The 14,367-nt window shown below is 44.5% G+C and overlaps 1 protein-coding gene across 2 annotated transcripts in view; it reads left to right on the top strand.

Annotated features, from left to right (window-relative positions):
• Positions 1 to 9,830: 9,830 nt before the first annotated feature.
• Positions 9,831 to 14,367, top strand: part of C1QTNF3 (C1q and TNF related 3) — a 109,339-nt gene continuing 104,802 nt past the window's right edge. Inside the window, exon 1 of one of the 2 annotated variants that reach the window (XM_088466962.1) lies at positions 9,831 to 9,946. In XM_088466962.1, coding sequence (XP_088323088.1) covers positions 9,863 to 9,946 — 84 coding nt within the window. In that variant the 5' untranslated portion in view covers positions 9,831 to 9,862. Of the gene's footprint in view, positions 10,133 to 14,367 lie in introns of both variants that reach the window. The other variant, XM_088466961.1, reaches the window with a different exon arrangement.

The following is a 14,367-nucleotide window of genomic DNA, read 5'->3' as shown; positions in this document are numbered from 1 at the left end:
CCCCCTTTGGTGGGCGTGCCGGGGCGTGACTGCCAGACGGAGACGTTCCCATGGGAACGCCTACCGTCTGAGTCCGGCCCCACTGACATCAGTAATGATGTCAGTGGAAGTGATTTTGGCTCTGATAGAGCCAAAATCACTCCTGGGCTTGCGGAAGCGAGACCCTACCACAGGGTCTCGTCGCAAGCCCGATGGTCGCGATGGTCTTTGACCATCGCGACCATCTTTTTGGCTGCTCGCATAAGCTGTGGGTGGTCACCCACAGCTATGCGAGCGGCCAGGAGGCCGCTCCAAATTTAGCTGGGACGGCCCTGATTCAGAGCGAGCGCTCTGGTCAGAGCGTTCAGCTCTGAATCAGGCCCACAGTTCCTATCCGGATCAGACCCACAATTTAGCCGGCGCCGACTCGGGATATTCCCAAGTCGGCGCCGCTCACACCGGAGTCGGGTCTGCATAGACCCAGCTTTCCCAGCATGAAAGTGGACGCTTGGAGATGACGTCATCTCCAAGCGCCACTGAAGCCGGACCAATCGGCCGGCTTGCAGCACACTCCAGGTCATCGTGACCCGGAGTGCACTGTTCTCACAGCAGGGTTTCACGTGCTAAACCCGTGTTAAACCCTGCTATTTACCTGGGTTGGATTGCCGGGGCACTCGACCTGGCGATCCAACCCTCTCCCCTTTTACACCAGGGAGCTGCCCGGGTTAACCCTGCAATAACCTGGGTTTTATAAAAGGGGTATAAGTTTGAACCTGTCACTTAGCAATATCCTCACTTCAGCTATCTGCCTCTTCTGGACACCGAGCAACAAATCATCTACATACACAACTACGATGAATAAGCTTTTCCTTCCATTTGTAGTATAAACAGTACAGATGTGCACCGACCCCCGTGTTTTGGTTTTGGATCTGGATTTACCCTGGTTTTGGATCTGGATTGGTTTTGCCAAAACCTCACCTCCGTGTTTTGTTTTCGTGTTTTGGTTTTGGATCTGGATTTTTTCTTAAAAAATCATAAAAACAGCTAAAATCACATAAAATGGGCCTGTTTTTGTTCCTACAGTATAATTAACCTCAATAACATTTATTTCCAGTAATTTCCAATCAATTTTAATACCTCCCAATATTATTTGCTTCATCTAGTTAAGGCCAAAAGGTTGCATCCAGCTAGCTGGCTGACTAAGCTAAGTGACACAGTGGGCGGCACTAACGTGTGGCACTTCAGTTTCTAATTTCCAACACGGATACAGTGGGTTACACAGTGTGGGTTGGATATACCAATAGTGCACTTACTGTACTGTGACAGCAGTGTTGGCAGAGCGGGGTTGCTGACGGTGTCCTCCTCAGTACATGGAATGGCAGTGCTGCGGTGCTGGCAGTGTCATCAGTGAAGGGTACTGGTGATGTCGGCAGCGGTGTCCTAGTACAGGTTTGCTGGCTGTGTCGGCAGTGCGGGGGTGCCAGCAGTGTCTTTAGTGCAGGTTTGCTCGCTGTGTTGGCAGTGTGAGGGTGCCAGCGGTGTCCTCATTGCAGGTTTGTTGACTGTGTCGGCAGTACAGAGGTGATCTCAACGCAGGGTGCCGGCGGTGACGGCAGAGCGGTGTCCTAGTACAGGTTTGCTGGCTGTGTCGGCAGTGCAGGGGTGCCAGCGGTGTCTTTAGTGCAGGTTTGCTGGCAGTGTCGGCAGTGTGTGGGTGCCAGCGGTGTCTTAGTGCAGGTTTGCTTGCTGTGTCAGCAGTGCGGGGGTGCTAGTGGTATCTTAGTGCAGGTTTGCTGGCTGTGTCGGCAGTGCGGGGTGCCAGCGGTGTATTAGTGCAGATTTGCTGGCTGTGTCGGCAGTGCGGGGGTGCCAGCGGTGTCTTTAGTGCAGGTTTGCCGGCGGTGACGGCAGAGTGGGGGTGCCAGCGGTGTCCTCAGTGTGGGAGTGTCGGCAGTGTGGGGGTCACTGACAGTGCCCTCAGTACATTGGGCAGTAGTGCAGGAGTGTCGGCAGTGGTGGTGTCGGCAGCGGGGGATGCTGCCAGTGGGGTTGCCGGCGGTGTCGGCAGCGGGTGGTGCTGGGGGCGGGGGATGATGGGTGCCATCTTCTTTTTCTTCTTTTGTGCTGTTTTCAATGGGCTTAACGCTGACAGACGGCTCTGGCAGACAGCTCTCTCAGCCAATCAGCGTTAAGCCCGCTGAAAACAAAACCTTGCGACTCGACAGAGGAGTCGCAAAGGTTTTACCTTGGGTCAGGGATCCGGGGCTAGGCAGGGAGATCCGAGCTGTGCTCGGATCGCCCCGTATCCCCCAAATTCGGGTGGGTTCGGATCTCCTTGATCCAAACCCGCTCATCTGTACCAGCAGTGGCCTCTTTGCTTTAGCTTATGTCTTTAACAGACATACTTTTTTTTTAGCAGACGTACATCCCCCTCTGGAAATGCATTAACATTGGCTTCATGTAGATTTCCTCAGCTAACCCACTGATTAAGAAGGCTGAATCAAAATCTAGTTGGTATAACAGTAAATCAAACATAGCAGGCATGATACTGTACTGTACCTTGCAATAGATGAGTAGATCTCTCCCTAGTCAATGCCTGATTTCTGTGTATAATCCTAGGCAACTACTGTTTGTAGTGAGCAAGACTTCTATCTGTGTTTAATTTCTTGCAGAAGACCCTCTTGTTTTTGACTGTTTTGTGGTTGCTCAGTCTATCCACAATAGTCCATGCGTCATTGTTGTCCAATCGCTGATCAACTTTTTATAAATTGAGGTTCACAGCAGACAAAAGTTGACAAATTTTTAATTGTATTCTTTCTTGCACCTCCTAGAGCTCCTGCTCTGGAGTTGATCACCTGTATCTGTGGTTTTAATCAATCTAGCACGCTTCCAGCTATTGGCATATCCAGCATCACAAGTTTTTGTGGTTTTGTAGCACCTAGCTTGTCTTTAATTGAAGCTGCTTGTTATGATCACCTGAATGAGTAGAGGCTTACATGGTAGTTCAGGTGATCGCTAGCAGTGAGTGTGGCTAGTGTCTGGAGGCAGGAACTTAATGAAAAACAGAAACAGCAGACAAATGTAGTTATATGGAGTGTGGAAGGCTGAATGGTTAGACCGCGGACTAGGCTCAGAGGTGGAATGACACAGTGAAGCAGAGGACTGAGGACATGGGTTAGAGACTTAAGTGTGTGGCAAGGCCGGAGATGAAGGACATAACTTTCAGCTGATGTGGGGTGGCTAGGCCGTGGCAGAGATTGCAGTACAGATAAAGCAATAATGTGATTAGGTTGTGGGTAGAAATCGCAGCTCTGTGGTGGAAGTGAGTGGTGAGAGGTAGCGGCTCTGAGGTGGATGAGGAGTGGCAAGGGCACGAGCAGTACTCTCTGCCAACAAAAAGATAGGCAAAGTCCGCAGAGTCAGGAAAAATTCAGACTGACAGAGGTTCTTCTGGAACACGAACAGGGACCAGGGTCTACACGCGAGGTATAAACTATAACTGGCAGGGAGGGGTTGGACTGACCACCTTTTACCAGAGAAGCCCACCATTCAGCAGCAGCCTCTGAGTGAAAGCCTTAGAAGTTAATTAGAAGCAGCTACCACACAGCCCCAGCAACCCCCACTGCCACCCGACATCCTTGTCTCCTGGCAACTGCAGGTGCTGTCGTGGCCCCGCATCCCCGTTGCCGGGTGGCCTTCAGGACCATCAGATCCTGCGGCCAGAAGACACTGTGTCCCATTTGCTTAGTAACAACTGGGACACATAGAGAAAGTGACCAGCGGCTTGTGACACTGCTTCATGAAACATTATATCTCTTGACTTCACAAGATTCTGATTGTCAATGTCCCACAATATGTAACCTTTACTTCTTGACAATATCCAAGCATAATGTATGAGATGGACTTGAGATCTAGTTTGTAGTCCTTCTCCTTAGGAATATGGGAATATGTTCTGCATGCAAATATAAGAAAATGACTGACACTTGGCCTTTACAGGACCATGCCTCCAATGGTGTTTTGTCTTTGACTGCTACTGCAGGTGTTCACTTTTGAATTATACTGCAGTTAGGACTGCTACTGCCCAGAATCTCTTGTCTAGACCTGCATCACTTAAAATAGTCCTTGCTTTTTGAATGATTGTTCTGTTTGCCCTCTCACTCATGCCATTTTGTTCAAGTGTGTAGGCAATCATCAGCTGATTTTGTGTGTCATTCCTCTTTAGAAAGAAAGCTAGATCTCAGTTCTCATATTCTCCACTGTTATCAGACCTCAACACTTATATTTTCAAGCTTGTTTGAGTTTCTACTAGATTCTTGTACTCTGCAAACTTACTTGTTACTTCACTCTTGGTTTTTAGGACATATTTGTGCATCATCCTTGTAGCATCATCTATGAGTGTCATGAATTAGCAGTTACCATGCATTGACCCAAATTAAATCTGTCAATACGTCTGTGTGCACTAGTTTCAATGGTGCTCTTGCTCTGGACACTGACAGTCCCTGTTTTACTGTACACAACACACTGTCCCTCTGCAAATTGGACCTTGTATCACTTCTTTTCCAGTACAATGATGGCACTCAGACTGGTTCCGAGATCTTGTACAAAAGTTTTGTGGCAACTGTTTCACCCTTGATCCTCAAGTGCAAAGTAATTGTATTTTGTGGTATTTAAGACATAGGGATCTAGTTACTAAGCAGAGTTAGGAGACAAAGTGAAATGTGTTGACAACTCCCAACTGTCATCTCACAGGCTGTGTTTGAAAAATGACAGTTGGGAACTGATTGGCTGGCACCTTATCAAAGACTTATCACTTTCCACTCTGTCTCCTAACACTGCTTAGTAACTAGACCCCTTTATCTCCTATTCCTCTGACATTTACATGCTCATATGACTTTAGTTACTTGAACATACTTTCATTACAGCTAAAGTGCCTCATGGCTCCTGAGTCCATGTACCAGCACTCTTTGCAGTGTCTGTCTGCTACATTCTGACATGCTGACTCATTATTTCTGTCATGCTTGCAGGACAAAATACCACTTGGTTCACTTGCTCTACATTCTGAGGCCTTGTTTCCCAACTTGTGACACTTGAAGAACTTGGACTTGAGCTTTTTAGAATTTACAATGCTCTGAGCAGGTATGTGCTCTTGAAACTGCAGCAGCTTGGCCCGAACAATCTCTATTGATAGCTTCACAGTACATGACTCCAAAGCCACTACAAGAAAATCATACTCTGGCATAAGGCTTTGCAATATCACCATTGCAACCTTGTAGTTGTCTGCTTGGATGCCTACCAAAGTTAATTGCTGTGAGATAGACAGCATCCTATCTATATATTTATTAATATTCTTGCATGTTGTTTAATGCTGTACAGAGTGTGTCTCAGGTTGATTCATCTCATTAAGCATCTGTCTTTATAAGACTTCTGTAATGTTACCTATAAGCCTATACGCTATTGGCAGAACCTATGTTGGTAGGTGTCAGCAGTGTGTGATGGAGGTCAGTCTACACAATGAATAGCCGCCAAGTGCAGCGTCTGCCAGGCATCGTGTAGCAGGTCTCGGGTGTCCTCCAGGCACACCTCGGTGAAGGCCAGTGGCTGTTTGCTGTCCAGCCGCAGGTACAGCCCATACAAGTGGAGCTGGAGGTGGCTGCCCTTGGTCACCTGCACTCATCGCTCTCTGACAGCTGGGTGTCCTGCTCACTGCTCTCCAGTGTGAAGCCCGGGATGAGGGGCAGTTGATCCTGGCCCGAGGAGAGGGGACCGGTCTGAGAGTTGCACAGCGTGAGGGTGTGGAGGAGCAGTGAGGTGAGGATGCCCGGCCAGACCAGGGCATGTGCGACTCTGTAGGGCCACTGGTGGAAGACTGGATTGACTGTCGGCTGCTCTTCTCTGCAGCCACCGGGTATACACAGGGGACAGCAGCTCCTCTGCTAAAATTCACCAGCAGCTGCAGAGAAGACAACATCAGTAAAGTGATATACAATTTAACCAGTAAAAAAAAAAAATTGTTATTACTTCCAGCCTATTTTTATATGTAGAAGAAAGTCACTTGTGTAATTCTTTATTGCAGTTTAAGCAGATTCCCACTAATGATAAGTAAAGGAAAGTTTGTGCACTCAGACAGTGCTACAGGGGGCCATTTATCATGCTGGTAATAGAAGCTCTTCAGAGCATATGAAATGCAGGGGCTCCAGACTTAGCTGCCTCTCGGGATTTCAACCAAGCCTCGGGTCCGGCCTTGTTGCAGTCATCCCCCAGGGCCTGGTTCTCACGGAGGTGCGGCTGATGTCTTAGGAGGGCATGCGGCCGGTTTGGGTTTGTGAGAGCTGGGCACAGTGTGTCCCCTCCATTATGGGGACTCACCTGGTATTCCTTATGCCGTCTATTGCTTCATCCCAGGGCCCGGTACCACTGTTGTCCGTGTCGTTTTCCTCTGCTGTTGGTCTCTTCCAGGTTTGGCCGGTCACGTGACTGCTGCAATGCTAGCATAGTATGTCCTTTTCCAAAGCGTTTCAACCAGCTTGTGGTCTTCTTCTTCTTCTGGGGAATGTAAATAGTACAGATAATGTGCTGCACTCTTTCTTTGTGTGTTCTGATGCTGTTTTATAATATGAGTAAATTGAATAATTAGTATGATAAACCTCTAGTCCTCTAAATACACAGTAGTATACTAGTATACTGGTTAAATTGTATATCACTTTACTGATATTGTCAAGATAAAACAAACAGTTGTGGGCTATGCCCAAAGCATGCATGGATAAACATAAACATAAACAAACATAAAATCTATCAAGTCTGTGTGTACATAACTACTGTATTGTACTTCAATTGCTGAAAAAACAATAGTGTCATTCAAGTCCATTTGTGCCCATATCTATTGTTCATTAATGATCTCTGCTTTTAGAACAGTGCAGCTCGGAGAAAATGAAAAAAGGCACGATTGTTGTTATTACTACCAGCCTATTTTTATACATTAGAGGAAAGCCACTTGTGTAATTCTATATTGCAGTTTAAGCTGTGTCCTGCTAATGGTAATGGTAAGTAAAGGAAAGTTTGTGCACTCAGACAGTGTTACAGGGGGGCCAGATATCATGCTGGTAAGAGAAGCTAGTCAGCGTATATGAAATGTAGGGGCTACAGACTTAGCTGACTCTCTGGATTTCAAGCAAACCTCGGGTCCGGCCTTGTTGCAGAGGTCCCCCAGGGCCTGGTTCTCACGGAGCTGATGTCTTGGGAGGGGATGCGGCAGTTTGTTCTTGTGAGAGCCGGGCACTGGGTGTCCCCTCCACTACGGAGACTCACTTGGTAGTCCTGCACTATCTACTGCTTTGTCCCTGGGCCCGGTATCACTGCTGTCCATGTCGTTTTCCTTTGTTGTTGGTCTCTTCCGGGTTCAGCTGGTGACAGCGGCTTACATTACCTTGGTGGCTCAAGAGATGAACAGCCGTCGGGTGGGGGTTCCGCCGAGCTGGCTGGTTACAGCACCCAGCAGTGATCAGCAGACACTGGGGGAGGATCTGAAGGTGCAAAGGGGCCGTGAGGTCACTCTGATACTGGCGACTGCGGGAACATTTTCTGGGAAAGCCCAGCCTGGTGTGGTCGCCAGGCAGGTGGTTATATACATAAAAATAGAAAAATTTCATCATTTTGTGAGAAAACTAGAAATGTTAAATTTATAACCTATGATATCTGGCTGTTCATCATTAGACTGCCATGACAATGGTTCCCATTTTAATTGGGAGGCCTGGAGCTGTAGCTCCCCCTACCCCATTTTTAATCTGGCTATAATCGGAGGTCTGCTTTATATAATAGCTTGCAAAGCAAGCAAGCATTAAGCACTCAGTGCTAATAAAGTTTTTGTTTTAATGTTCATTTTGGTCTGATAGTACTGTTTGGGTGGGATGGGTTGTGTTGGTATCTAACCTAACCGCTTTAACTGCAAGGTACAGGAGTCCTGGTTGTGGCCATACCTACATATAATTGCTGCTGTACAAAAGTTGGAGATATGGCGCCATACATTATGCAGCGTCTTTGGCAAATACTGTACTTTCTTTGTAGTTCACAATTGTGTCAACACCCATTTTAGACCAATTGTGCTTTTGAGTGGATTAAATATTCTTCAACTTCCTATTTGATTCAATTGAACATTGCACATCACAGATCTTGGCTTTCCCAGGATATACTGGAAATAGCTTCTTTCATGCTAAAAAATATTTATGAATGACCATACTGTAGCTCCTTTCGAAGTGTCTTTCCATTGTTGCTATTTTTCATGCCCTAAATAAATTTGCACCCTACAGCTACTGTATATGACCACACTAAAATAAGCCTATGATCCTAAAAGGGATTTATTATTAGAGATGTAAGATGACCCCCGTGTTTTGGATTTGGATCTGGATTAATCTTTGTGTTTTGATTTTGGTTTTGCTAAGCCACCCTCAAGTGTTTTGATTTTGGATCTGGTTTAAAAAAACAAAACAAAAACCAATCATGTTATTTTTGCAATCCCAAACCCATAATTTGGAATTAAAATTTTAATTCTGTACCGTGGGAAGATCAGAACCGTGTCTCAGATCTGTCCAGATCTCTTCAGGAGATCAGAACCACTGTCCGGATTCACAAAATTCGGGTGGATTCGGATTTCTGGAGAACAGAACTGCACATCTCTATTTATTATAAATATAGACTTTCAGTTAATTTACCTTTTATGAGCATCTTATACAAAGATAACCACTGGTTTGTACATCACATACCGATGTGTCCACATACACCTATCCTCAAATCATGCCAAAAAGCCCTGTTTGGCCATTAACAAGAAACTAGAAAAAGTAATTTTCTACTAAAATTATTTTTTTCAACCTGTAGGATTTTAAATTGAATGTGGTTCAGTTTAATTAATTAATTAATTAAATAAATAAATACAAATTATTTTAGATGTGAAAAAAGATAGATCTAATAAAATGTTTATATTATATCTTCCTCATTTCTTCATATATAAAAGTTGTGTTTTTGCTTTACATCTTTTTAATCTTTATATTTTCATTTACATAGTGGAACGAGTAGCTCTGTACAGCAAAACAAGGGCCCCAGAGCTATAAGTAAGTCTTTTTTTGCATCTATTACCATGACAGAGCTCTTAATTTTTTATTGACAAACGTGTCCTTGCTCACCCTGCTGAATTGAGTTATTTGGTTTAGCGCTTGACCCTTACACCCATTCTAGTGATTAGAAGACGATGAGCGATGAGACAAACAGGTCATTTCAGGCAGATAAATCATTCAGTATCCACTTCTAAGATTATGTAAAAAAATAAAAATAAAAAAATAAATAAATCAAAAAGAAAAAAAAATAGAAAAGTAAAGAGACACATTATTTAGATAATATAAAAAGCTGCTTCTAACATAAAATGTGTTAAAATGTTTTGTAGACAGTTACAAACCAGTTTGCTGATTCATTCTTAAATTATTTTATGTGTGACGAGAAACACATATGTGAATTTTTTGGCCGTGATAAATTATGCTTTGTTCCAAGCTGTACCCAGAAGGTCCATGTCTAACGAGGGACAAAATCCGATTAGTTCCATGGCCAAATTTTTTATTTTATTTTTATGTCTCCAAACCAGGAGCCAAAAAAGAAAAAAGTCAGGAAGGGTTTGACACCCATAAATATCATAAATTATATCCATGGTAATATGTTATATGAGCATTAAAATCAATTTCTCTGCTCATAGTCGAGGGGTGACTAATATTTTCCTTGAGACATGGCTGATTTTGCAGTTAAGGCTGTTTCCCAGCTGCCTCTAGTATAAAACTTGGTAAAGGCACATTTTTCAAGAGCTTCTTGAGCAGACTGCAGCTCCCTGCTTGGATTCGGTATCTATATGGCTTCCCAGCGACTTCACATCTGGTGGCTGCTGCCTTTATTTACTCTACCATTTTGCCTCTGCCAAGATGAACAAATGGAGGTGAGGAGAAGATCTAATAAACCGGTGGCCAAGGTAGTTGGGAGTCGTCAACAACGGACGGGCCATAGAGTTGTGGTAGGAGAGCAGAATCTCCTGATTGAGGCGATTTCCCTTAATACCACTTCACAAAAGGTGTTGATGAATCCAGAGGTAGATGATCTAGAACAGACCTCACACAGAGTCCAGGTACTCTGCATTCATCTTCTCTGTGTTATACTTCCTCTGGAGAATGGGTGCAGTTAGTGCTACAGTTTAATGGAAGTTTCAGAACTGTTAGATAGGATTTAAAAAAACGGTTGTTTGTCTCATTCATTGTTAGCATATTCCGTGACCTTCCAATGTATTTTTATGACCCTGTTATGTTATCGATGATAGTTGGTTTACAGTATCTGGATGTATAGGAACCTTTCTTCCTTGCACAAAGGACTTTTTGAACTCTGAATATTTCTCTCACAATTCAGACATGTGGTGCTCAGGGACCAGCAGGCTCAGTGTGTACAGGCTTCTATCACTGTTTTATTGCATTGGGAAAACTGAAACTAAGCATGGCACAGCTTGCGTGGACTGCAGATGGTTCATGTCGCACGATTGTTTCACTTTATATGTTCATGGGCAGTTCTGCAATTGATGTATTTTGTTTATTGGTCAGATCAACTTAAATATTTGAAATATCTTATTAATATTAGGTTCTTTTATTCCTTCCTTCTTATTGTGTTTAATCATTTAGGGATTTGCTTATCGTCGACTTAACATTAAGTATCGCTGGATACTGCAGTGGTACTGAATATTTTACCATTGCTCTTTAACAACATAGGAGGAGATGTATCAAGCCATCTAAAGAGTGGACTAGTGGATAATTTCCCCATAGCAACCAATCAGCTTCTATCAAGTACAGTACATTCTATAAAATGATAGGTAGAAGCTGATTGGCTGCTATGGCAACTTCTCTAATCTCCACCTGTCCTCACCACTTTTTAGAAGGCTCGATACATCTCCCCCATAGTCTCCGTGTGCAAAGTGTAGGGAAATCAGAGGGTCTATTGTGCAGCCATGAAACAGCCATTAAGGCATTAAAGTACAGATTCTTAATTGTGCATGCATGATAGCGCGATACGATAAAGATGGCCACGCCCAGTCCAAACTTACACTTCACACTGTACTGCTCTAGCGTGAGTAGTAAAGTTTACATATGCACAGTACTGAGTATACTGAGGTGGCATTATTTTTTGTTCTTAAACTGTGAAAAGCTCAGCTTTTCGCAGTTTAATACATTCCTCATCTTCACAGTGTTATGCAGGCTATGGGGACTGTGATATGAGGAAATGTTAGAGGAACAGTCGGAGAAGTCAGTGATTTCTTGGTGGATTCATCTTTTTAAACAAGGAGAAACGGTGATAACCCCTTTTTTGGGTGAAAACATTGGAAAAAGGAGTTATGCCTCCTTGATAAATAAACCCATAAGGGGTAAATTTACTAAAGTGAGAGTTTTTAGAAGTGGAGATATTGCCCATAGCAACCAATCAGATTCTACTTAACATTTAACTAGCACCTGCTAGAAGATAATAGCTAGGGGTAAATTTACTAAAGTGAGAGTTTTTAGAAGTGAGTTTTAAAAGTGATGTTGCCTATAACAACCAATCAGATTCTAGCTATTATCTTCTAGAAAGTTCTAGTTAAATGCTGAGTATAATCTGTTAAGTTCTTTGTGTCTTCCTTACTATATGATTTCATCATTAAGAGCAACTTGACAGAATAATGTTTAACAAATAAGTCTGCACTATAGAAATGTAGCAGGCTAGTAGATGTCCCAAACCAGGACCCTGCCATACTCACTCACTCACTCACTCACTCACTCACTCACTCATCGCATCATTGACCAATGAGGATATTTTCCATGCCACTAAACTTGCAGAATTCTCAGTACCTCTACAGTCAGGCTACATGGGGGTAAGGAACCCACGAACAACAGGCGGTACTAGGGAGTTGACCATTATGATTTTACTAGGGGGTGTAACCTTTCTATTGAAGATTATTTTTCCAGAATTTTTCCATTATGTAAGATAAGATCATCATCAATTTAGTAAATCAGACAAAAATACTTGAAACATTAACTAATAATTTTTTATTTAAATTTCCATCTGTTTCTGTTGTCTCCAAGCTTTCATTGTATTAACACATACTCAATACATGAGAACAATTCTTAAATGCACATATTATATGTACAGTATGTATAGTAGAAATATATACAGTACTGCTGTTCTAAACAACAGAATAATTAGCAGCGTATATTGGCCCTGATTCAGAGCCGGACGCTCTGACCAGAGCGCTCGCTCTGAATCAGGGCCCTCCTCCATTAAAATGGAGCGTCCTCCTGGACGCTCGTATAGCTGTGGGTCACCACCCACAGCATATACGAGCGTCCAACAAGATGGTCGCGATGGTCTTGACCATCGCGACCATCGGTCTTGCGAGTGAAACCCTGTGGTCGGGTTTCTCAACCACAAGCCCAGGAGTGATTTTGGCTCTATCAGAGCCAAAATCACTCCCACTGACATCACTAGTGATGTCAGTGGGGCCGGCTTCAGACGGTAGGCGTTCCCATGGGTACGCCTCCGTCTGGCAGGCACGCCCCCGGCACACCCACCAAAGGGGGCGTGCTGTCAATCAACATCGACAGCACGTCCCCTTTGGTACGAGACCCGGAGCGATGGAAAGTCCTTCGCTTGCCGGGTCTCTCGCATGCGCACGACGGAGCTCCCTCCGTCGTGCGCATGTGCAGTGGGGACCATCGACCCACTTGCGAGCGTACTGCCGCTCGCGAGTGGGTCTGAATGACCCCCATTGTTTGCCTGGTCTGCAAATGTCATTATAGTAACATTAGTTACATTATTGCAACATTCTGCTTCTTTAACCTTTCCTATAGATTGAAAAGTCTAAAGAAATGTTTTGATGCTGCTAGGTGACATATTAATGTTCTTAAGCTGAGTACACACGATGCGATGAGTACCCAGCATACTAACCCACGTGATGGAATGATATATCGAGCCGATATATCGTTCATCTGTAACATCATTGTCCCATCTGTTGTGCAGCACAGCAGACTGGACGATGTGATGAATGACCTCTGCTAACGTGCGATCGGGCATACACACTATACGATCATCACGATATATATCGTTCCGACCCGCTTCTGACCGATATATTGTAGGACATATCTTATCGTGTGTACCCAGCTTTAGTGAGTCCTTCCCTGAGAGTAAAAAGAAAACAGCTGCTTCCTCTTATTACTGAGAGAAACTATAAAGTATAAGCTCAAGTTTCTTCTAACACCGGAGTAACTAGATAAGTCCTTATCTGATACTTTACAGACATATGTTGCTATGTAAAGATCCCAAGTCACTTGTAGCCAACAAACCTCCTGTTTAAAATTATACACTTCTCACTGAGAAGCCAGGAAATTTACACCACTAAGAAGGGAGGCAAAGCTAATTGGCAGCTGTTATCTTACTTAACGTGCCCATAATTACTTCCACATTGGTGGCCTTTTGGGCTCAGTTATATAATAATAAAAAGAATAAACACTTACTAATTATATTATTTAATTGTAGCAAAAGTGGGAAGCAGCCTTAGTAGACCAGTGGAACCCGTTAGGGAGACTTCCTGGCTACTTTCCCTAGAAACTATGGGCCTGATTCAGAGCCGCTCGCATAAAGCGAGCGCTCACTCTGAATCAGGGTGGCCGCTTTTATTTTTATAACCGGCCTCCTGGCCGCTCGCATAGCTGTGACTGACCACCCACAGCTTTTGCGAGCGGCCAGGTGATGGTCGCGACCATCATGACCATTGGGCTTGCGACGAGACCCTTGTGGTAGGGTCTCGTTCCCGCAAGCCCCAGCGAGCTTCCGGCTCTAATAGAGCCGGAAGCTCACCACTGACATCACTCGTGATGTCGTGATGTCAGTGGGGCCGCTCCCAAACGGCAGGCGTTCCTTTGGGAACGTCTCCGTTTGGCCAGCCACCCCCCCCCCCCCCAACGAGGCATAACATCAGCTACTCTGCAACAATAGAATAAGGGCCTTATTCAGAGAGACAGAAACAATGGCGATATTTACGGAGATTGAGCGATTGTTTGCCATTGCGCATGCATGTAAGCCGCACTGTGAGTGCACAATGATTATTTTGCGCCTACACTCAGAGGAGTCAATCGCAAAGCAAGTGACGGGTAGTCAGCGTTTGGGGGAGGTAATGGGGTATAGCTAGGCAAACGCAGGTGCGTCTGGCCATTTATACTCCATTTTGTGGGCATGCATAACTTAGCTATTGCAATTTCCTCTGCGTGTTAGGAGAGGTGCTGTGTGTGAGCCAGGTCAGACTTGACGAGTTTGGTGCATGGTTGCCGGATTTGTGTCAATGTTCCCGAT

This window comes from Taudactylus pleione, unplaced genomic scaffold, assembly GCF_031769625.1.
Source record: "Taudactylus pleione unplaced genomic scaffold, aTauple2 ptg000068l, whole genome shotgun sequence".
Classification (NCBI taxonomy): domain Eukaryota; kingdom Metazoa; phylum Chordata; class Amphibia; order Anura; family Myobatrachidae; genus Taudactylus; species Taudactylus pleione.
This window is presented reverse-complemented; position numbering and strand designations above follow the sequence as displayed.